General features: G+C 50.2%; 1 protein-coding gene across 2 annotated transcripts in view; it reads right to left on the bottom strand.

Annotated features, from left to right (window-relative positions):
• Nucleotides 1-3,239: 3,239 nt before the first annotated feature.
• The window catches only part of Wg (Wnt family member 1 wingless), a 62,204-nt gene continuing 41,752 nt past the window's right edge, over nucleotides 3,240-23,691 (bottom strand). For both annotated transcript variants that reach the window (XM_077700582.1, XM_077700583.1), the window contains exons 3-4: nucleotides 14,364-14,632; nucleotides 3,240-7,573 (exon numbers count right to left, since the gene is read on the bottom strand). In XM_077700582.1, the coding sequence (XP_077556708.1) occupies nucleotides 7,064-7,573; nucleotides 14,364-14,632 (779 nt within the window). In that variant the 3' untranslated portion in view covers nucleotides 3,240-7,063. The remainder of the gene's footprint in view (nucleotides 7,574-14,363; nucleotides 14,633-23,691) is intronic.

Raw genomic sequence — 23,691 nt, 5'->3', positions numbered from 1 at the left:
TTTCCCACTGACAGTTCCCACTTAGGCAAACGGGGAGAGTTAAAGCTGTTAGCACTGCAACTTGTCTAAGCACGGTCCACCACGGCAGTAACTATATCAGGAAACTCGGTCAAAAAAACATGGCTTAAGCATCATATACCCCACATAACATCATCATCATATCACATCATGTCATCATCACATCCCGCAACATTCAAAACCCACCACAGAAATAACTCTGTTATGAACTTGGCGCTCAAGAGGATATCGTTTTTTTCTGTTGGTTTTTAAAATATTCCAAGTTTCAGGACAAGTGTACTCCATTTATTGCATTTTGCTTTTAAATCCCCTCCCCTTCATGTCGCTCTCACATGTCATTCATGCTAAGCAGGGACCCTCGACAAATAATGACGAAATATGTATATGCCAACCATCCACTCACTCCACGTAGGCAACAATGACGTGTCACTCTACACCCTACTTGTAACACGAAAGTGTTTTATTACCGGATACACGAATATTTCACGGACGTCATATCCCTCACGATAGTGACCCGGAACAACGAAGCAAGAGGCCTGTAAAGCGTGCACCCCTGCACATATGGTCTTCTTGAGGGGAAGCAACCTTTAGTGCTGAAGAGTCATCACCCCGCTTCAAAGGGGAAATCAATAGGAATAATCATCATCATCATCATCATCATCATCATCATCAGTACGTTATACTTAAGGTTGTTCGTTTTCGGGTTTTGTATTTTAACACGAAAGTGTTTTTTGCCGCGATACCCTAAGATTTAACTGACGTCATATCCGTCACGGAAATGACGCCAGTACACATTTGCCGAAGCGTCCCGCCAGCAGGATGTCGCTCGCCAAGCACACCCACAAGACAGCCGCCGACCCGCAAATCATGATCAGCTGCAGATTTAGCATCACATTTCGCTTCCGTGTTTTACTGGTTCGTATGAGAGGGATCAACCACAGTTTTTTTTCGCCCCCTCCCGGTGGTCCCTTAGGAGCGTTTGTCCGAAGCTGTTCGTCCTTCCCGGAAACCCTCCGTCACTGTTATTTGTGCGGATGAGGATTTTCAGGTGACGTGCGGGCAAATTTTAGCTTGAAACGACACATGCGTCACGTTCTAAGATAACAGAACGCTATAATTTATTGTCAGCGTACCATATCGGCATAGCGTGTCTGAGCACCTTATCAAGGTACACAGCGGCAATAACCCTTGACATCCACCGACACTCCCCTGCCGCGAAGGCAAAATGATACCTCTCTATTCTCCTTCTGTAGATCTCCACTCCACCATTCACTGGTGTCGGAGAGGCAACTACCCTCCACAAACATCGGATGTAAGCTGAGTAGTGTGTCCGTCAACCGTACACAGAAGGCACAGAAAGGGACTTTGAGAATAAAAAAGAAAAGAAGGAAAACACGGTTTATAGAGCGGACAGAAACCAACAAACCCGGCGCCCGACGAGGTGAAGAGAACCCGAATTTGCCCGGCGTCTCAGTTCGCGCTGCCCATTTTCCAATCAAGTTCACTCGCGCGCGAGTGTTGCGTGCATTCGCGTGCATGACGACCGGAAGGGGAGTTCGCGGCGAAATAATAGAAGCGGGGGGCGCAAAACAAGAACGGGACAGAGTGAGAGGCGACGAAGACAAGCCGCCGAGCAGAAGAAAAGGAATGGTGAAAGCTGACCACTTCGGAAGGCGCTCATTCCTTTGTTAAAAGAAAACCGTTCTCCGCGGCGGTCATCGCAGATGACGAACCCCCGCTCCGGCTCTTCCTTTGTGAGAAACAGAGACCGGAGGGGGGGGGGGGGGGGGGGGGAGCTCACCGCGAAGAAAACAAGAGTCGTCCAGGGGGGAGGAGGAGAGAGGAGGAGGCGGGAGCAATTGGGGAGAGAGATAAACAGCACTTCTTCTCGCGTCGGCCGGCGGCGTTATCGGTAATTCCCGACGCCTTCAGCGGGGGTCCGACACCTCGCGCGGCGGCCAAGACGGTTCACGCGCCCGGGCCGCCATGTGTGGCCCGCGAGAGACGGTGCGCGCAGCGGCCCCTCGCCAGTGGTCACGCCTCTCGGGAAGCAATCGCCGGCCGGGCCAGTTCCTGTTGCTGCCCGGCGTGCCGCTCGAGGGGGGACTAATAAATTTTCCCGCCCGCTCGCGGCCCCGGGGCAAGGGCGGTTATTAGGCAGCACCAGCAGCGTCCGCCGCCGAAATGGACGGGGCGGTGTACTGCGTGTCTGCGCACGCATTGCCCTCTGCGCCGCTGCCGCTGCTGCTGCTCTCGCCCCGGGCTCGAAAATCGCTGATGTGTCAATTCTGCGGCTGACAGCAGCTAGACCCGGAGAGATCGGAATGCTGTCTTGCCTGCGCTCCCCCTCCCCCTTCTCTGCCAGCGAGCAGGCTTCTTCTGCACGAGTGCGGCCACAGCTGCCGGCTGACGCCGAGTGCGCAGCGTCCAGGGCGGCTCTCTTGCCGCGTTGTCCCCCCCTCGATTTGAGCTGCTGGCTCAGCATTTCTCGCGGTGTCAATAAGGCTGCTCCTTCTTCCACCCTTCCTCTTTCTGCCCCTCCTGAAAGTGCCAAGCTCACGGGACGCATGCATCGACGTACGTCTGTAAGCGGAGCCTTCAGCCATGCCGGAAGGACAACACACTCTGCCAGAGACACTTGGGTTCGTTTCTATGTCGCGAGTGTTACACTGTTGAGGGCGGGACATTTTTACTTGGGGGCACGCTGGGCACACTAGACAAGCCTTCGATTGGTGACCCTTCCACTCGAACAGCGCAGGACCAGAGCGGTTGGAGATCCATGGGAGAGCCCTTTACCCTGCAGAGGATTTCGAGATGGCGATGATCCATCTTTTTGTGCTGCCACTTCCCAGTCTTTCTGTAGCCTTCTTCGCCCCTTGTGTCCATGAACAGAGCACTTGCACCCTAACCACGTGCATAAGTAGATAGATATTCGGTGTTTCAATGGCGGACACCACTGGTTTGCACAAGGTTGCTTCACATCACAGGTGGAATGCCACGCATACTGGGTAAGGTGCCCGCAAACAGGATATGAAAAAACAAAAACAAAAACAAAAATTCGCGGCATAACTGCACGAAAGGCTGTTGCCTACTGTTGCGGCATGTTCTTTGCAAGCGACGTATAAAGCACCTGCTCCTTTTTAGATTGGCCCATTTCATAGGGTGTGTTTTGTGAAAAACGAATGTAAAAATGAAGATATAGAATACAGTGTAACGAACAGATCTAGGATAATTTATTTGAAGGCATGTGCGAGTATTTAAAGAAAACATGAGATATGTTTCGCTGATAACAAGCACTGTAGGTAAAAAAAGGCTTCAGAAAAGATTGCCGTCTCTGAAAGCAACACAAAATTCTATTTGAAAAGAAACAGACATTGCCTATACATTAAGCTATGTAACAAAAGCTGTTGCTGCGGGTATGATTGCAGGTGAAACGCACACGTACACACATTTTTGTTTTGCAGCACTTCTCCACAAAGATGTCATGGAAGTCACCGAGACCACGCGAAAGGCAGTAAAAACGTTGCGAAAGCGGCAGGCGATGTACAATGTATGGTTGAACGAGACAGACACTCGTCACTCATGGCACATTTCGGTTTCGTAAAATGATTTACGGCACAAAAATAAGTTACGTCAGCTTTCATTCCCAAGGCAAGCCACTGTCAGCGTTACGCTGCAGGGTTTCACACTAGTGTTCATGCGTGGCAGCTTTGGTTGGGGGCCTGAACGTGTCAGCTACATTGAGCGTGCACGTATCTAGCCGACTTTCTCATACCGCACACTACGCCCTAATCTCCCGACACATATACACTTGCTAACACCGAGAAACGGGGCTCGCTCACTGAGCTATCGAAAAAAAGCTTCGGCATTAACAATAACACGCCAGGTTTGTTAATAGTCTGCGGATAATAAATTAGCTTATACTAAAATGTTTAGCAGGCATTCACGCCTGCGAAACGAACAGTTTCACAGCGCTTCAGACCAACCAAAATCAGCTTAGATTGTGTCGCAAGCAATCACTGATCTGAAGCCATTCCCAGTCGCAAAAGGCAACTGACAAAAAGATAATGGCCCCGTACCTTTTGTTTTTACGTGGTTTGTCACAATACAAGGAGTAGTACTTAACAACGCAGAGTGTTACAATGGAAAAATCCCAATGAAAAGAGAATTGCAACTGGGAGGCGTAATCGTCGCTTTAGCCGGACTACCTCATCGGCGGATCGTTTTACACGAATTTCGCGCGCAAGTGTATACTTTATAAAGCAATGCGCTGACGTATTGCTCGTAGATATTCTAATTCGAAGTGCTAAATTCTGTACAGGCAGACACTTTGGGCAGCACAGTTGGACATTACTTCGGCGGCCGCCTTCAGTTTCAGAACAGTTAAATTTTGGGACTCAATTACGCAGCTTTCCACTCAGCGGAATGATATAATCGGGAGATGGCACCGCCTTCCTATATCTCTCGGAAAGTGAAGACGCTGGGGAAGAGCGTCATATTTCCGAAGGATGATATATAGCTACATATATATCACCATGGAAGAGAGCTCGTCGTGTGTGCACGCAGACGAGTTGGGAACGCATGAGTCGCACGCTTCGTCCCGCCTGCCAAGTAAAAGGAGGTAGGACGATGCTGTTTCCTATAATCGAGATAATTCCTATAATTCAGCGACGCTGGAGTAATTCAGACTTCGCGTTTAATTTAGCGCACGGAAAAAGCGGGCGCAGAAGGGTGTGTTTTGTGTTTGGCGTGTGCGAAAAGTGTTCTACGGCGGAAATCCAACGCACGCGACCGCGCGCCCAACAAACGGACACTTTAGCCACCCCGAAGAGAGATTTTAAAGCAATCAATCCTCTATTCGCCTCACACTTTGTAGTACAGAAAACGCGAAAGTGTTTCTACCTTTACTGGTGGCACTGGTAACTCGTTTTGTTCCACGTTCGTTCGAATGATCTTATATTTAGTTAATTTTGCAGGGTTGGACTTATGGCAAGCTAAAAGAACCATTTCTTTTACTATTCCGAGAAAGATTGCCTAGTTAACAAGCGACAAGTCCAGGCGGTTGGTCTTGCGGGGTTTATGAGTAAACCAACACCATTACTTTTTGGAGGTATTAAAGCTCCACTCGCTTACAAAGAGGCTAATCCAACCGTTTTATAACTGGGATTAATAAGGAAACAATATATTTATGGACTAGGAATTCTAAAGTGTGCGTCCATTATTCTAAGCCTCCGTTTCCTTTCTTCTCTGAGTATACTCCTTACAAGTGCCGTTTGCCCATTGCTGTGGCCCGCAGTTTTCGTGATTTGATGACACAAACCAAAGAACAGCGTGGCCCGAAAAGCGTACGTGACAGAAAGAAGCTAATCTCAAATGATTGTAATGTGTATATACATAGGGTAGTAATAAAAATAAGTTAACACACATGCATCGGAGTAGTAGTGTAGCGCGCTTCTTAAATAGGACTCAAAAACCGCTCCAGGCAGTTTGCGTCACCCCTTAAGCCTTTCACAGGAGCCACGGCAGCCAGCTAGCAATTGCGGCGCCTTTTTTGAAGCACCAGAGCAACCAAGCATGACGTAATATTAACACAGCCGTGGTCATTCAGCCCCTTAGGCAACAACAATTCAATGTGATCACCCCATGCAATCGTATTCATGCAGCACTATTCTGCAGAAATCACTCTACGGACCTCACCCTGTCCTGTTCCAAAAGTGAAGAATACTTTACAGCAGATGCACCGCAAGGTGGTTGCCCGAATGATGCCAACAACACAGCGCTACTTCTCCTTCCATGAAGAGAGCTTAATTAATTAATCTTCTTCGCCGCAGCTTCCTACCCGAACTGCGACTACATGCATATATTTTTAGAACTTCACGGTATCCTATATTGAGATTTCTAAGAAACTATAGACGAGGCGACAAGAACCGGCCCTCTCTAGGAAGTGGGTAGAAGGAACAAAAACAGGCATCTCAATACAAACTTCTCAGATTTGCTGAGCTACTACAGACATGAAGAACCTAGACTATCGATCTTTTTGTTTTCCTGCGCCAAGCACATTTTTACAAACCTTTATTTTAAGCACCTAGTCGAAAAACACAACAGAAATTTCTGTCGCACAACAGACATTTGTTGTACAACAGGAATATCTGTCGTAAAACAGGGATCTTTGATGGCACTACAGGATGGTACGTTGTGCGACACAAATCTCTGTAGAAGAACTACAGAATGTCTGTCGCACGACAGAGATTTCTGTTGTACAAACGACCGAATGTCCCATTTCCTTACAGGGTCATCCTGTTGTATTTTCTGTTCTGTTTTTCGACTGGGCTTGCAGCGCTATGCTGAGGTTGAGCCTTGTAATCGGGCTGCGGACGTTTTGCAGATGCTAGGTGCTATTTCCTACCAAGGCCTCGTAATTGCTATAGTAACTAATGGCACGGCGTCATTGAACGTTCCCGTTCACTGGACATTTAAAGGCAATCAAAACCTCTACGTCAGTATAAACGACAAGAGCCTCGCACGTTTACAGTAATGCCAGTTCAAAACCTGCGCACCGTATGCACACTTTACACCAACCCGTCAGCTATAAAAACGAGTTGTCACCACCGCACTCGAGTTTCGAAGTCTCCTTTGTGCACCCGCTTTACACCACAGATCACCGCTGCACGGTCGACGGAGAGCGGGTGCACCGCGGCGTATTCTCACTCGGCGTTCAACTCTCACATAGTTTTAAAGCAGTCACCATAGTCCGAAATGCGAAGCACCTACAGCCAGCCGTCACTTCCCAGCAGTCCTGGTGACTAACCGGCGACAAAAGAGATCGAGTCGCAAACGCGCGCACTGGTGGCATGTCATATTACACGCAAGCATTCGCGTCCGCGATCGTGGAAAGCACACGCGCGAAGTTCGAGTCGTCGTCGTCGTCGCGCGGCCGCACGCGCACTCTCACGAGCACTCCCGGTCCAGCCAGTGGGGACAAGTGCACTCCGTTCGAAGCACTTCCGCACCGGGAGGAGCAGCGCTGGCGGGATCGGGGGAGCGTTCAGAGGCACGTGTGCACGGTGCGGCGCACCTTGCAGACCTTGCACTTGACCTGGCAGCACCAGTGGAAGGTGCAGGCGCAGCGCTCCAGGTCCTCGCGGACCTCTGTGCGGTGTCCCCGGCCGCAGCACATGAGCTCGCAGCCGTCGACGCCCGCGGACGACTCGTTGCAGTGCCGGCCACGGGTGCCGTGCACGCCGAGGCGCGCGTTGGGCACGCAGAAGTCGGGCGAGTTCTCGAAGTAGACGAGGTCCTTGCGCGAGGGCGGCCGGTGGTCCGGGTAGAAGGGCTTCAGGTGGAAGGAGCGCGGCTGGCCCTTGCGCCGGCGGCCCCGGAAGCCCCGGATGTTGCCCTGGTTGCTCAGCAGCACCCTCGAGGCCCCGTCGAAGCGCTCCTTCAGCTGGTTGCCCACGTCGCGGAACGAGGGAAGCCGCATCCAGCACGTCTTCACCGTGCAGCTGCCGGACATGCCGTGGCACTTGCACTCGCGGCGCGTCTCCGTCGTCACCTGCTGCAGGGGGAGAGATAGAAAGGAGCTACAGTCGCCACACTGGTCACGGAATCACCCGCTGTCAATGCAGAGACAAGAAGGACTCTTTATGCATGATATCTGGCGCACTTTCCGGTCAGAAATACTAAAGCCCTGCCTAAAACCCGGACGTACGTGTATTATTAAAGACATTCTTTATGGCTAAAGTGCCACACCTTGCACCACAGTTTGATATATTCATATATCAAAAGCGTTTTGTTCTTCGTTAACTGACAAAAAATTCATGCACCCATTTGTTGGAATTTTCAGATAATGCGCAAACCATTCTCCTATAGACCGAGACTCGTCCAACTAGACTTCATTGCTGCACGCAAATGCATTGTTAGGAAGGTAATATTTTGGCCACGTATAAGCAGTCTGACACCAAAGTGGGATGGTCTTCGGGCCCAAAGTATCCCTACGAAGCGCTCTATACCGAGTCCCTTCAAGGTCAGATTCCCTGCTGCGCACAAATAATTTGCTGGGAGGAGATTTTTAGGCGGACAAAGAGGTCTGATATCATAGCATGGTGGTCTAAGGGCCTTTTGCTAAATACTTAAGTTTCCATATATCCTTATCGGGTTCTATACACCGAACACTTTTAAAATCTGCTTCACTGCTTTGTACAAAGGCACTGCTGGGGAGACATTTTTCTAGGGCCTATAAGAGGTCTTACATGACATTATGAAGATTCTAGGGCCTTATATTGGTTGCCTCGATAAACCACGTATAAAACGCTGTACACCAAGCCCCTTCAAAGTGGGCTTCACCAATATAAAGATATGCATCACTGAGAAGCAGCTTTTTCAGGGGCAGTAATTAGGGCAGTCGTTTGTGAAAATACATGAAGGCTTTAGGGCCCTTTATTGATAGCATTCTCGAGTGCACTGGAAGTGTAACAAAAGAAGCGTTACGGACAGACAGACAGGCTTGCTCATTCAATCCACATACAACTAATTATTTAAAAAGGAGTTTGTGTCAAATTATGCGTATGTTTGCGGTTATGTTACCGTATAAACAACCGCTGCCAAAGAAAAGGCCACCAGGGTTAAAATAAATAGGTCGCGAACAAAAACGAACCAATTTCATGGAATCAGTGCGTAAGTGAGCATGTGAATTAATTGTTCAGCGAGAGAACATCAAGTGAGAAGTGAGTGATGGGGCCAATTAAGAGTGCCGAAAAAGTAAGCGAACGACAAAGTGCGTGAGAAAATTAGTGAATGAAGAAACTAGCAAAACATTAAGAGTGAGTGAGTGAGTGAGTGAGTGAGTGAGTGAGTGAGTGAGTGAGTGAGTGAGTGAGTGAGTGAGTGAGTGAGTGAGTGAGTGAGTGAGTGAGTGAGTGAGTGAGTGAGTGAGTGAGTGAGTGAGGAACTACCAAGATCACCCAACGAACAGATGATGACTATGAATAGAATAAGGGCAACGTGAATGTGACGCTACAATGGGGTTGTTTTCGAAAGTGGAACGTTCGTCACGGGACACGATTTTTCATTCGTGTTGGACGATTTCTGCTCAACTATTGTGACGATCTGTAAAAGGGTTGAAAGTTGGGCGAGTTGGTAATGACGCATCTCAAAAAACAACCTGAGCGCAAATTAACGGGGACAAGAACACATGAAGACAGCGCAAGCGCAGCCGATAATTACCACAGTCTTTTATCGGCCATGTATCGCGATGTTGTCACATCCTCGGCACAGCGATAATTTTTTATTAGCGTTCCAAATAATTGTCTCCCAGATTTTTTATACGTGGCACTTAGTTATTGAACAACAGTAAACATCTCATCCTTTGTAAAGGGCGGAATTCATTATCACTCACCGAAGGACGAAAACCACTTGCCCAGCGTGACAAATTTTTTCCTCAACATTTATTACAACTAAAAAAAAATGGGCCATCTCCACTCACGTGAAACCTGGGAAGGGAGGGAGCATGCAGTATATAAGGCTGTGTTCAGACTTTGCCGCAGCTGCCGTAATAACTTTTAAAAATTACATCATTTCACGTCGCAGCCAACCGAACTGCGTGACACGCCGTTTTTTTTTACGTCCATACATCACGATATAGCTTTTGCGCCGGTAGTCCGAACATAGCATAAGTGTATTCAAAGATTGCAAGTCTCTCGCAACACGGCGCGCGTGGATTGCGCGCCGGGGAAGGCGGGCTTGTCGCTTGCGCTCGGCTAGTGTCACTAGATTTTGCCTAGCCATTAAAGATAATCTGCAAACATTATCTTCATCAGGCACGCAAGGTGGGGGGATCCCATTGTTCACAGGTGCCTTATCATCCATAATGCGGCTTCCATGCTGAGCGCTCGGCGTCTTAGGCCTTGGAGCCTTGGCGTTCTTGCCCACGGAGATGAAGCCGTTGGGGGTATACTTATACAGCTTTGCTGTAAAAATCTCGTGTCTCTGAAGCACGAAGTGGTTTAGCGCGAGGCGTTAGCAAACGAGTGTCTCGGTGTTTTAGTACCGTGACTCAGTAGCGGTCCCAGAGATTGGTTTTGGGGGGGGGCGATTTTTTTTTTTGGGGGGGGGGGGGGGGGGCGAGGCAAATAGAGAATCGCTTCCCTCCTTGCGCCAATTCTGCGGAGGTGGTAATAACCATGGAGGCGTGTGCGCGTATGCGGTGCAACCCGCTGGGATTTAACTTCGCGCAAGTGGAATGCTTAAAAAAACTAAAAATAAGAAACTGAGGACCTCTTTGGGGGGGGCGACTGCCCCCTTCGCCCCCCCCTTGGGACCGCCACTGCCGTGACTGTATACATGAGACAACAGCAGACGCCGACAGCCCGAGCCCCTAAGGTGCTTCGCCCCTGAAATACCAGATTAAATTACTTAGTTGTCTCCGTGTAATTGACAGAAAGAATTACGAGCTCATACCTGCACGGAATGAATGTCTTGCTCCAGCCCTGCCCCAGTAACAATGGCTTATAAGACGTGCACCATTTCAGGTAGCCAAACCAGTGGGGGAGCAAGGGCACAGAGCACGCAGGGCGATCGCGCACCAGAGGACAACCGAAACGTCCAAAGAAACAAAACGACGCCGAGGACTCCTCGGTTTCCTCGGCGTCGCATCAATCACGACGGGGATAGAACGGCCGAGCCACACTCTGTGCGGCCACTATCAGTCATACATGGCCGGCCATTAACGAAGCCCGGGTCGCGAGGTAACGCTTTTCCGATAAAGGACAACTCGCGCGGGACAAACGATCGCACAAGCATGACACAACCGGAGCGCTGTTTTCTCGAGTTAGCCGTGTGCAGGAGAGGACCCATAACGTCTGCAAGAGAGACACCCCGGCCTCTTAGTTATCTCTCGCCGAGTGTTCCTGCCAACCTTCGGCTTAAGCTGAACGAGCGAGGAATCGGCGAAGAAGAGCGCGTCGAAGAAGAGGAAGATGCATTGCCGCCACCCACACAAGCACTTACGCAGCGCTTGTCATCGGCTACAAGATGACCACGCAGGGGGAGGGCCGAGGGGAGGTCAGCTACACGCCGCGTTGGAAAAAAACAAGATTCGTCGTATCGCATTCCTTTCGCTTTCCCGCCTCCTCGGTCTCCCCCGCCGCTGCGCGCCTTACCGTGGTCCACAGCAGAAGAGGGCCAAGCAGCACCCTCCGTCCGGGCGCTGTCGGTGGGTATTCGCCAGCCGAGACAGCGCGCTAAGAAGCCAATACTTCGTCCCTTGTCGCTCTTATTTTTCTTCTCTTTTGCTCTCCTCGTGCTCTTGGTGGTGAGCGTCGATATGGAGTCCCTGCAATTTAGTGACTCCGCGTCTCGCGAGAGAGAGAGAGAGAGAGAGAGAGAGAGAGAGAGAGAGAGAGAGAGAGAGAGAGAGAGAGAGAGAGAAAGAACGCGAGAATAGCAGCAGCCTCGCGAAATGCAGTCCGGGGAGCCAGAGAACAAAAATGCGCAGCGTTCTCTCCCTGAGCTCGCGTCTTCGTTCAAGAAAAGTTGTCGGTAAGTTAAGTAAGAGAAGTAAAAAGAGGCAGTGCTGGCGATCAAAGCATTTGCCACGGCGAGAAAGCAACAAAACGGAGAGACGACGCCGAAGTCAAGAGTGAATGAGGAGAGGGCAGCCGAGCTTCGGGATTTCGGTGACACATTGAGTTATGGCCGGCGCTGCCCCCCCGGCGGTCCGCAGGTCCGCGGGGGGGCGCCAGCCTTGCGCGAGCTCGGACGGGGCCCCGCTTCCGAAACCCAATCCGCGATTCTTCATGGCCCCGTTGCGCGGGGGGGCGCCTAAAGAGCCACCATTTGGAGGCACCCGCAGCGCCGACGCCGACGCCGTGCTGTTGCTCTTCTTCCCCCGTGCGCGCTCGCGGGTGTGAAAGCACCACCGCAAACCTGTTGTCCCCGGGGCCTTTGGGCCAGAGACGTCGCTGACTGAGGCAGGAAAGCGAAAATTAGCATCCATGTGGATGCAAGCTTTCCCAAAACTCCGCATTTCCTCAAAAAACCACCGTTTACTGCGACTGTGTACCGACTGAGCCTCTGGAGCAGAAGAGATAATCAACCAAAAAGACTATATTCGATTAGACGAGAGCTTTCATTTGTTCATGTAATGTCCCACATGGACAAATGTTCGTTTACTTCAGCTCGGAAAGTTTTTCGAGAATCGCTACAAGATCCAGGCAACTGTGCGCTGGCACGCAACGAAGGTAACATCGACAAGCCGCCACATCATCTCTCGCGCCCTGAAAGCCTTTTCCAGCCACCAAGGCTTGTAAACGTACTCGTATCCTCATCGACTTGCTCGGCCTGTAGCTTCGGCCGAATAAAGGTCATTTGAACGCCTCCAGGGTAACAGGGTAACAGAGTGGATCCCTAGAGAAGGCAAGCGCTGCAGGGGGCGGCAGAAAGTTAGATGGGCAGATGAGATCAAGAAGTTTGCGGGGATAAATTGGTCACAGTTGGCACAGGACCGACGTAATTGGAGAATAATGGGAGGTGCCTTTGCCCTGCAGTGGGCGTAGATAGGCTGGTGATGATGATGATGATGATGAACGCATCCAGTGTCATTCAGTGTCAGTGCTTCAGCGCTGGGCATACGTGTCTACTCCAACTTCTTTTCATTCTTTATTTTCTCTTTTTTGCCTATTTTCTCTTTCCCACGTGCAGGATAGTAAACTACGCTCTAGCCAGGTTAACTTTCCTGCCTTCCTTCTACACCCTTCCTTTCTTCTACTCTGCTCTACTCATCGTTGGCAGAGACAATTGTGCGCGGAGTAGTACTTAGGTGACCGTTATTAATTCATCAATATACCACGGTGTTACAAATCAAACTGTAGCACTGTAGCAGAAGCAAACAAGAGTCATGCAGGGACAATTCTGCTGAACGTGAAGTTAGCCTACAGTTGCCACCCATGGTTTAGCCAGGAATTTCCTCTAAAGTAAATGGAGTAGAGTTGCCATGTTCTCAGCGTAGCAGAACAAAAATGCTACAGAAACCTTGGGAATTATGTACTAGTGTGTAAGCTTGCATTCTAACGCCGCTTCTCCGGTTAACTAACCTGATGTTTCCTTGATGGCATTGAAGGAACAGGTCAGCACAGGCAGCACCTTCAACTCTCTCTCTCTCTCTCTCTCTCTCTCTCTCTCTCTCTCTCTCTCTCTCTCTCTCTCTCTCTCTCTCTCTCTCTCTCTCTCTCTCTCTCTCTCTCTCTCTCTCTCTCTCTCTCTCTCTCTCTCTCTCTCTCTCTCTCTCTCCATCTCGCTGCCTCTCTCTCTCTGTCTCTCTCTCTCTCTCGCTTTCTCCCCCCTCTCTCTCCCTCTCCTGAGCAAATCGTTCTCGCTTGCAGTGCTCGTAACTGACACCATGATAGTAAAGGAGAAACGACGACAGCAGAGCAGCAGCAGTTATATCATCTAACTGAAAAACCGTGGCAGGGACGAAGTCGTATACAGAAAAACGTTGTGACGGTCAAATGCCTGTCGCCACTACTAAAGTTTTAGAGAAACCACTATTTGACGACGACGCCACATCAAATACGGTGTTCGAGGTTCTTTGAATATGAACGAAAAGAAGCCAAGGGGAGAAATAAGACGCACAAGAAAAAGCCGCGGCATCCCTAGCTCGTCGCTCGATACCGCGTACCTCAGAAATAAAACACACGAAGTTTCAACCTCGGGTATAAGTACATGGCTCCGTGCACGTGGTTGGGCGCTGTCTCGCGGGCGATTCCCTAGGTGGCGCAATCTGGCCTTAGGCGTGTAGTTTAATCAGGGGGAACAGAAACGCATCGTACGGAAAGAGTGGCGCCATTGTCGGCGCTCTGGGGTCTTCATCGTCCGAGATTAAGCCACTCGCACGCTTTCGCGCTGTGATCTCACAAGGAAACATCTTATGGATTCCTCTGCCTTAGCGGAAGTGTGCCCGATGGTATAGGTGACAGGTAAAAAACGCAACGGCTCATGGGTACGTCGTCTGCTACCGCCACTTCCTGTTCGAGATTTCGCTAGGCCTCCCGTAGCTGGCGGCTTTCAGGCACGTGCGTGCGTGTTTTTTATATGCCACAGAGTGCTTACCTTTCAGAGAAGCCCCTAGTAGGATTCACCGCTGTTATTCATTGATTGCACGATGCATGAGCTTTTTTTGTTCGATGGAAACAGATAAACAACAGGCACACGCCGCGTGAAAGCCGCTGGCGTACGGGAGGCCAGGATAGCTCTCGAACCGGAAGCGGCGAGCCTCTGCGGGAGCAGACAATGTACCCATGAACCTTTGCGCTTTTTACCGTCCACCTATTCAGTGGTCAGGAAGCACGTACCAGCCTCCCGGCCTCGTTGTTGTGCAGGTTGATGACGAAGCGCAGGTCGCGGCCCCTCTCGGCCGCGTCGACGAAGGCCCTGGCGAACTTGTATCCGAAGTGGACGTTGTCCGAGCAGCCTCCCCACTGCCAGTCGAGCCCCGAGGGGGGACCCCGCTGCCGGTAGTCGCAGGTGCAGGTGTCGATGGCACCCTCGCTGCACGCGCGCGACACGGCGTGCGCCACGCCCGCGCTCGTCACGGCGTACACGAACGCCGTCTCGCGGCAGCCTGCGAACACACACACAACACACACGTCAGCCAAATTGTTGCCCTTCACTAACGGCTAACTGTAAAGAGATACGAAAGCTGTGTTCACTGTCCGTGGTCGTTGTCGCTGGGCAAAGCGATGGGGGACGGCCTCACAGTCACGGAAGGAATGTCGCAACGTGCGTTCCAGGAGAAGAGGTTAGATTCGGGTCGGTGTGACTGTGAGAGTGGGTTCATGACGGGAATTTAATCACTAGAAGGAGAGCGTCGTACGGCGTTGTCGGCTCAAGTGGCGGGAAAGAGCTTCGAGGCGATCGTAATGGGATGGTGGACACCGAATTGTAATGGGATGGGTATGTACACATAAACATGACCATTTTTATGGTCACGGATAACTGCAAAACGTCGCATTCATTCAGTGCGTTATTTTGTTCACGCATACAAGGGCCCTGAGGGACCAACTAAAGACATCGTTCCACATTTTCTGCGTCTGCTTCAAACCGAATTGTACATGAGTGGCACTAAATGAGTCATTTAGCCATGAGTGGGTTACTTATCTTTCGTTCTAGATTTTTTTTTTAGTCGCAGCAGTAAAAATGATTGACAACTGCATAAAAAATTACAGAAACTGTCTAGGGGTAATTGTCGAATAAATGTTTTATATGCAGTTCTGCTATATACACCAAACGCCTTCAAATTAAGCTTCACTGTTGCACACATGCATCCCTGCGAAGACATTCCTTTAGGCGTCATATTAGTATGTAGCCTGACATCAAAGTAGGGAGGCCGCAGGGCCCCTTATACAGTACCCCCTTAGGACCCCATGTATCTGTATCAAGCACACAACTGCACACAAATGCTTTACTCGGAAAACTTCTTGTCAGGGGCAATTAGGATGTCATGCGAAACTATGAAGGCTCTAGGGCTTGATAATAAATACCTCCATAAAACCACATGTACCCTTGTAGCGCTATACACACAGTCACACTAGAGTCGGCTTCATTATTCTACACGCATGCAATGCTAGAAAGACATGCATTGGGGTGCAATATAAGAATTATGCCATCAAAGTTTGATGGCTCTTGCTTCTTGAATTCAATTCTCCAAAGACTCCATCCATCCATAGGAAACGCTGTAAAACGAGCTTCTTTAAAGGACGCTGTAGAAGACTGCAGAGCTGGAAGGCATGATTCGTGGGCAATTTAACAGGTTTTCTGTGAAATAAAAGCGAAAAAGAAGAATCAAACCAGGCAAGCTAATGCAAAGGCAATAGTAGTATAGTCTGGTCCGAGAACAATTTACCCCTCTTCCTCCTCACCCTCGAACGTTCCGCTCGTTCTAGACTTTATCTCTGCCTTAACTGTCGCCGTGATACAAGTTTCACTTCAAAATTTCAAGTTTGCAAGGCATTCAAAGTCCTAGGTCGCAGTAGTTTATTTTACATCTACATTTACAACATTCAACTTACAAAATTTACATCATGTAGTGTTGGAGAAGAAAAGTTTAGATAACCGTGTCTGAAAATAGAGATGGAGAAACACTGTAGCATACGGGTACACTAGAAAACACGGAGATATGAAAACACCTTGTTTATAAAATCTTCAGCGAATGAACAGCGGAATTCCGTTGGTGCTGACCAAAACGTACAGGAAGAGAAGGGGGCCGCACACAACGGCTAGTTGAGAATCTTGTAAAACGATTGCGCCGTTTATTCAGCAACATCTACGGTTCGTATTATAAAATGACTTCTACACCCCAAAATGCTTCTTTTTCTCACTTTTCATAAAAATTCCTTATTGAATACGATCCTGCGATTCCATTCCTTTTCCTTCGTTTTCAAGTCCCTGATGTTGGAACAGGGTAGGTGGCTTATATACGAATGATATTGGGTCACACGTCCAGTACACTTTTCCCCGCTTATTCAACGTCACCGGGCTGCCTAACTCCTAAGTGTTTCCGCCAAAGCCGCTGTTCCGAGCTAAACGCTGTACGTAACGCGCGGGCTATTTTGCGTGCCATGAAGCGGTTCTCCGCGCGCATCCTGCATGCTCAGGCCGGAAAGAAGTAAAACAAAACAAAGAAACCGAAGAGAGCTCACGATATTTCGGGGAGTGGGTATATTGTGTACACGAGCACACATATCGCGCACACGGTGGTGCGGAACCCCCGCCGTGAGCCATGGTGGTACAAGCGCCCGGCAGAACGGAAGCCGCGATGCTCCGTAGCCGGCCAGGCTTTCGGCACGAGCGGATCGTCGTCGTCAAAAGCGCCGCGCAGCGCGGCAACGCAGGAAGCGGACAGTTTGCGCTGTGGGCGGTGCCTCCTGCGTGCGCATTCGTGTGTGCATTTGGGGCGGACCGTCCGTGCGGTTTCCACGCGTGGGCTGCTCGGCGGATTCCCCGTTAGGTGCGAAAGCCTGCTCCTCACGGCGGATTCAGATCTCGGCGGGCCCATTTCGTTGTTTCCGATGACCGCAGTGGACAAAGAGCGCCGAGCTGCCGCCGTGGTTACTCCTGGGAATAGTGACAGCGTGGGACCACTGGGCAGCGCGCAGGGTCTATTTTATCTTGAAGGTGTTGTCGATGCGAGCTGCGGGCGCCGCACTAGGACGAAGCTCAAGCCCGAGTTGCCTCTTCGAGCTGTCACTGCTCAGAACGCCGCTGGGACGGTGCAAACCTTGGCTGTTCCGGCGTCAGCGCAGAAACGCCTCCGCGTCCATTACTGAGACCGCTTGAAACTACGCGAGCTGGGTTTTACAGCGACGCTGTTTTAGCCTAGAATCATTCTGGTGAAATATTTCGTGAGTCCGTAGCCGATACTCTTCTGACGAGTGTATGCCTGTCCCGCGAAGCGGCTGTGAGGCTTGACTAGGTACAGTTGATAAGGTCGAGCATTTCTCTGCTCTCTTAAAGGAGCCATGAAGACAAAATACAAGTTGGGTTTGTTAGAAAGATTGCTTAGTCCCGATAACAATGATACAAATATAATCGCAATCTTCGAACAAATAACGAAGATATTAAAGAAAACGTGTGAAGCAATCGCGACCCCCTAGCCAATTTCCCGCAACTTTTGTATGACGTCACGGAACCTTGTTTGTGCGATTGGCGGCCGCCTAACTGACCTGTCGCGACGACACATGACTGGACGTCTGTAATGGGGCCTCTAGTTCCATTTGCCCGCATCACTTGAATGCTAACGTGCAGTTAACGCACTGAAAATTATGTTTTATGGTTGGCCCGTATGACGTCATTCTTGCTCATAACATGTCACTGTGGCGCAAAATTTGAAAGTTTTTAAATACTTCTCGCTTTTTTTTTTCGTTAAAAAAACATCTTTTGTGGCCATAATGGAGCTGAGTGAGATACTGAATCCTAGTTCTTTCAAATTAAACGAAGTTGTATTTTCTCTTCATGGCTCCTTTAAGCCCCTCTCCGGCCGCAGCATCCACTAGTTCGACGTCCAAAGTGTCTTTACTGCTCTGCACTCTGTTGACACCACGGATGATGTTTTCAGAGAAAGCAGATGTGATGCTAAAACAGGGAGCAACATTGCTGTCAGAGAACCACTGATGACGTCGCTTCTGGTGACGGACAATTTTCGAACCGCTTGACCTTGTCCATGAGATTACAGTCTCAGTGTTACTCCGCCGGGCATCGGGATGTGGAGGGGATGTGGAGGTGCCAACACTTTTAAAACAAAGCTTTAGTGTTCTCACTGATGGCATCTGAATGTGAGAACGCCCTCAAGAAAAGCCAACTATCTCTGGCGGTGATGATGAATGATCGTGGGTGAACTTAAGAAAAAAATGCTTCCCGTGGTCGAAATCGATCCTAGGTTCCTCGCGTTATGAGACCGGCATCTATCCGACTGCTCCATTTCAACATAATCGAAACTCAGTCCAGACTCAGACGAGAACCAAAGAGTCCACCACGAGAAAGCTTCGCGTTCTACCATCGTCGCATCGTTAGACGGAGTCACAGAGGGGTGCATGATTCTCATCTGGGAACCTTGCGGGTCTGACTGTTCCCAAGCCAACGTATACAAATAGCATGGCTTAATTTCTCAGGCAATCCCACTGAATCTAGGAAGCGATGATAATCAGTTTAATTGTATTTGTTGTATATCTTAAAAAAAAAAACGGCACAACATTTTGTTAGACCTATCAAATAAAATGCGCTCATCGAACACGTCCCGAATTCTACTTTCCCCGTATACCAAGTACACGTAGTACGCCGGTCGCACTGCTATTTTAATGTTGGGGTAATTGTGTTACACTCCCGCTCAACTTTGCCGATCTCGCGTCTACACTGCATCGAAAAAGAGTGCATGCACAATGACGGGAAAAAAGGTCGGCTCCTGTCAATTAGGCTCTTTTTTGCGTTTTTGGCGCGTGTGTGCCTGTGTCTACCTGCTTGTTTTTGATTCGTACCTTGTGCCAGCAAACCCAGGGATTCCATGCTCAGCAACCAGACTCCTCTCTACTTATATCAGTTTGAATTGACCTTTGCAAAACAAAAAAAAAAAAAAAATTCTCATGAGCTTTATTTATTATGGTTTCGGAATCACTGTCATTTACGTAAAAATGAAATAAAAAAATAATTCATGCCTACCCCGGGAAAGCCAGGAGTTACGGAACGTTACACATACCCAGCTTTCTCGCTCAAAATTACAACCTCTCGGCAACCTAGCAAAACCACTTTAGGAAAATAATATTTGGCATAAAGCTAGAAGCCAACGTGAAGATTAAAACGCTAAAAGAACATTTCAGGTTTCTGACTATTATTTTGTGTAATTCGCTATCAAATCTAACTCCCCATGCATTTCTATGGGATAGTTCCCATGGCTCAGAAACCCAGTCGCGCAACGTGCGCGACTTGAAACTGTGTACAAAGCAAGTATTCACCCCAAGTATTAGCTGTGCAAAAGAACTTTTCATTTTGCTAAAAAATTGCAGAGTAATCACTGTTGAAATGATTGATTGATTGTGGGGTTTAACGCGCCGACGCAACGCAGGCGATGAGGCGCGCCGTAGTGGAGGGCTCCGGATTAATTTTGACCACCTGGGGATCTTTAACGTGCGCCGAAATCTCGTACACACGGGCGTTTTTGCTTTTCGCCTCCATCAGAAAAGCGGCCGCCGCGGCCGGGAATCGAACCCGCGACCTCGTGCTCAGCAGCGCACTGTTGAAATGACTGCCATGAGCAGGAAAGCTGCACATGGACTGGCATAATCTATTAAACAGTGAGTCCAACGGAAGCTGAAATTAATGTTGCTTAATCAAAACATTCTTATATCGCGCCAAAAAAATTAAGTCACTGCAAGGGCACAGCTATCTGTTCGCTGGACTCGGAAATTCGTAAAATAGGGTTTCATTTGATGAAACGTCCACTCGGTGCGAACGCTGCTTGATTCTGGGCACTAATTAATCTCCCGGAGTTATTGTTTTGTCGCCCGAGTGATGATGCGCGCAGTGTCTTCTCCATTCATGTCGCTTTGTCCCACAAGCAAAGATTCTCCATTAGCTCGTTACTGAGCTTCCTACGTCGTGTCACGTTGGGCGAGGCGTGACATGATCGAGGCGGCAGCCTCTCGCGTGTGCCGAACTCCACACATGGAGTCGTCGTCCCGGAAGCGCCCGCGCATGCGCCGTGGACACGCAAAGATGGTTCGTGCGTAACATTAACGAGCCGAGGACCGCCACAGAGGCAGCGTGGCTGTGCAGGATCGCCGGCCACGCACGGGGAAACACCGCCTAGGTAGGTTGGAAGGTGTGGGAACTGATTTGGAATTTGGTGCCGTCTCGAGCAACTGGGCTGTTGTTCTTTGTTGTCAAAGCGACGAGAAGCGTGTTGCCGGGAAAAGTAAGCGATAGCCTGCGGAGAGCTCGGGGAGAATGTGGCGGCGGGGAGGCAGCGGGCCTCGTGACCTGGGCGCTGTTTGCACAACGAGGGGCACGCTCGTGCGAGGAGGCGCGAGCGAACACTGGTCCAACAGATGCGCTCCCACTTCTCAGCACACAAGTCTGACCGCTTAATTACACAGCGGGCCAGGCCGCGCGAGAAACGCGCGCCGCCGCCGCCGGGAGCGTCGTCTATTATCCCCGGCGTCTTGTGCAGCAGAGCCCCCGAAGAGGAGCCCGCCCCAACATAGCGCCCTCGCGGAGGTGTCTGCTGCCCAGAACGTCCACCTGGGGGGCCGCCGGGCAATTAAGCTGTAGCGACGGCTATCGGGCGCCCTTTAAACCGGTCTGCTGTGTACGAATGCACCGGACCTGTGCCCCGAAGGAAAGCCGTGTACTGCTCTCACGGGTGTACCCGAAGACACGCGCCCCCCTCCCTTCTCCTTTATTTACATGATCAGTGCACGACGGGCTGTTTCTTTAATAGCGCAATCTGCATGCATGCCATTAGTAGCTAAAGGAAAAAAAAAAGGCCGCACGTTGGGCAATTGAGGGCAATTTGTCTGGAGCAAAATTAAGAACTATCGAGATGCGAGCAATTTTGGGCAAAACCACGACGCAGTGTTGCTGAATCCACGCATAAATCTAGCCAAGGTTGTATTTATTATGTACTGCCTGATTTTTCTTTTCCTTGTGGCAGCCAGAGGAAGCTCATTTCTTTACCGATTTAGATCACGCCAAAAAAAAAAAAAAAGAAAGCGGGTTTAATCGGCGGAAAAAATACTCCTGCCAATAAAGAATGCTGTCAGCGTTCACCGGCCACTCGTCACGCTGCTCTAGTGTGACGAGCGCCCGGCTGAAATGTCACAGTGCCCTTATCGGGAGCGGGTTTGGCCACTCGTCTTGCCCTACAAGCCTGTGAGGAGTGACCCGCCGCGGTGGCTCAGTGGCTAAGGCGTTGCGCTGCTGAGCACGAGGTCGCGGGTTCGATTCCCGGCCGCGGCGGCCGCTTTTCTGATGGAGGCGAAAAGCAAAAACGCCCGTGTGTACGAGATTTCGGCGCACGATAAAGATCCCCAGGTGGTTAAAATTAATCCGGAGCCCTCCACTACGGCGCGCCTCATCGCCTGCGTTGCGTCGGCGCGTTAAACCCCACAATCAATCAATCAACCTGTGAGGAGTGGTATGAAACGCCGCTTACACCGCGATCAATCGCGAAAGTTAGCGTAAGGAGCGAAATGAGGACCCCTTTGCTCATGTTTGTCCAACGTGGCATGTCAGCCCACCCCCCAGTGAAGTTAGGAGCGCGAAAAAGAGCGGAGTTTTCGCCTTGCTAATCTTGCCCTGGATCCTAACCTCAGCGCACAGGGAAGATCCACAGCTCCAAATTTTCTTAGCAAGTATGTCAAGACCTTCCGACGTTAAAAATTGCAGATCTCGGCTTACACTGAGGGATGAATCTGTCGAGTATGGGTAGTCGCCCTTTGCTGCGCGATACTAACGCAACCACAATGGGCACGCATGTTGTGTCTGTGGGAGGCTATAGCGCCGGTGGAACGTGCACGACTGACGCGTACCACGTGTATCTGGCACACACCGTACGCAGCAGGCGGCTACAAAGAACGCGCATGCGCCATTATGAAACGAGCGACGACAGACCATATCCACATCACAGACGCGGCAATTCGCGCTCGGCCGCACATCTCCGTGAGCGAAGTGAACCGGGTGCACGCCGGTGACGAGCACACCCTTCTAGGTGTGCGCATCCTCAGACACCGCTCTTCTCCCAACCCCCTCTTTTAGAGAGCAATGGGAGAGTTTGATGTCCATCTCCTCACTTAGCTTGCGACGGTCGACAGGGTGCAGGTAGTAATGACGTCATATGGTCTTCAGTGAACAGGAAAGCACTGCCAACAGTCCATAGGACCCACTTTAGACGCTCAATAAATGTACTCTCTCTCTCTCTCTCTCTCTCTCTCTCTCTCTCTCTCTCTCTCTCTCTCTCTCTCTCTCTCTCTCTCTCTCTCTCTATCTCTCTATCTATCTATCTATCTATCTCTCTCTCTCTCCGCACAAGCGTGTGTAGGGAGGCGCATACATCAGCATGAACGCGCGGAATACTGTTTGAATGTCACGCCAAGTTGGCCAACTTGATCACGACGCAACGACGTAAGACGACTGCGTAAGAACACCCCTGACTGTGCCACGCGGAGTTTTACAGAGAAATCAGAATGAGCGGTATCATCAGAATGTATGTAGAAATAGATACGCGCTCCGCTCCTCGCTGCCATGGGTGTTGTTTCCATTGGGCTTATGAGCACGGTAGACCCGAAATACATCTTTTAATTGCTTTGAAAACTGTATGAATTAGCCCCCTCCTATCCACTATCAGCACGAAATTATATTCAAGGACACGGAATTCAACCCGTGTTCTCATCTGTTTCCCAGTGCCTAAACGACGCCGCATTCGACATATACAGGGTAGTGGAGGTTGAGCAAGACGTCCAGTTCGCGCTGATTAAGAAACACCACTGCAAACGTTGTTTCATATATGAGACCCGGTTATAGTTATAGTCCAAGTACGTTGTCCGACCTCCTGAAAAGCTAGCGAAACCTGCCCAACAGCACGAGCAGCAGACAAAGGCTCGAGAAGCAATGTGTGCATCGTATAGCAAAGTCACCGCACAGCACAGCACGAAAAACTGGAGCGTGGTTCGAGCGCTTGCTAGCGCTTACCTCAGTTGCGTGGGAGGCAATTGGACAGTAAGGAACAAGAGAACCGGAGCTCGTAAAAGAGCTCACGGGGTTCAGGGCGCGCTTATGCAGTATGCCGGAAAGTTCGCTGCTGTTTCTCCCGCTTGCCCCGAAGGCGAGGAGGAAAAAGGGGGCAGAAGAGAGCACAGCCTCCGGCGCGTATTGACGGCGAAAACCACGGCGAACAAAAGCGAGGCGTCGTCCACCAGCCCCATAGAGCGCAGCGGGGCATAGGCCTCGGGAGCGCGCTGCCTGCCGATTCCCCTCCTGAGAGGTCCAGGTGCCTTTTTAATGGCCCCTAATAATGACGACCCTCCGGTTTTACGATCAGCCGCGCAACTTTCCTCTTCTTTCAGCCCCTCTGCACGTTAACAAAAAGGGAAAAAAAAAAAAAAAAAAGAACGGTGGCGTTTTTGTACCTCTTTT

This window comes from Haemaphysalis longicornis, unplaced genomic scaffold (assembly GCF_048455015.1).
Source record: "Haemaphysalis longicornis isolate Haplotype H1 unplaced genomic scaffold, Haemaphysalis longicornis Haplotype H1 scaffold_2, whole genome shotgun sequence".
NCBI lineage: Eukaryota > Metazoa > Arthropoda > Arachnida > Ixodida > Ixodidae > Haemaphysalis > Haemaphysalis longicornis.
Note: the sequence above shows the minus strand (reverse complement) of the source record. Positions and strands in the feature narration are given on the sequence as shown.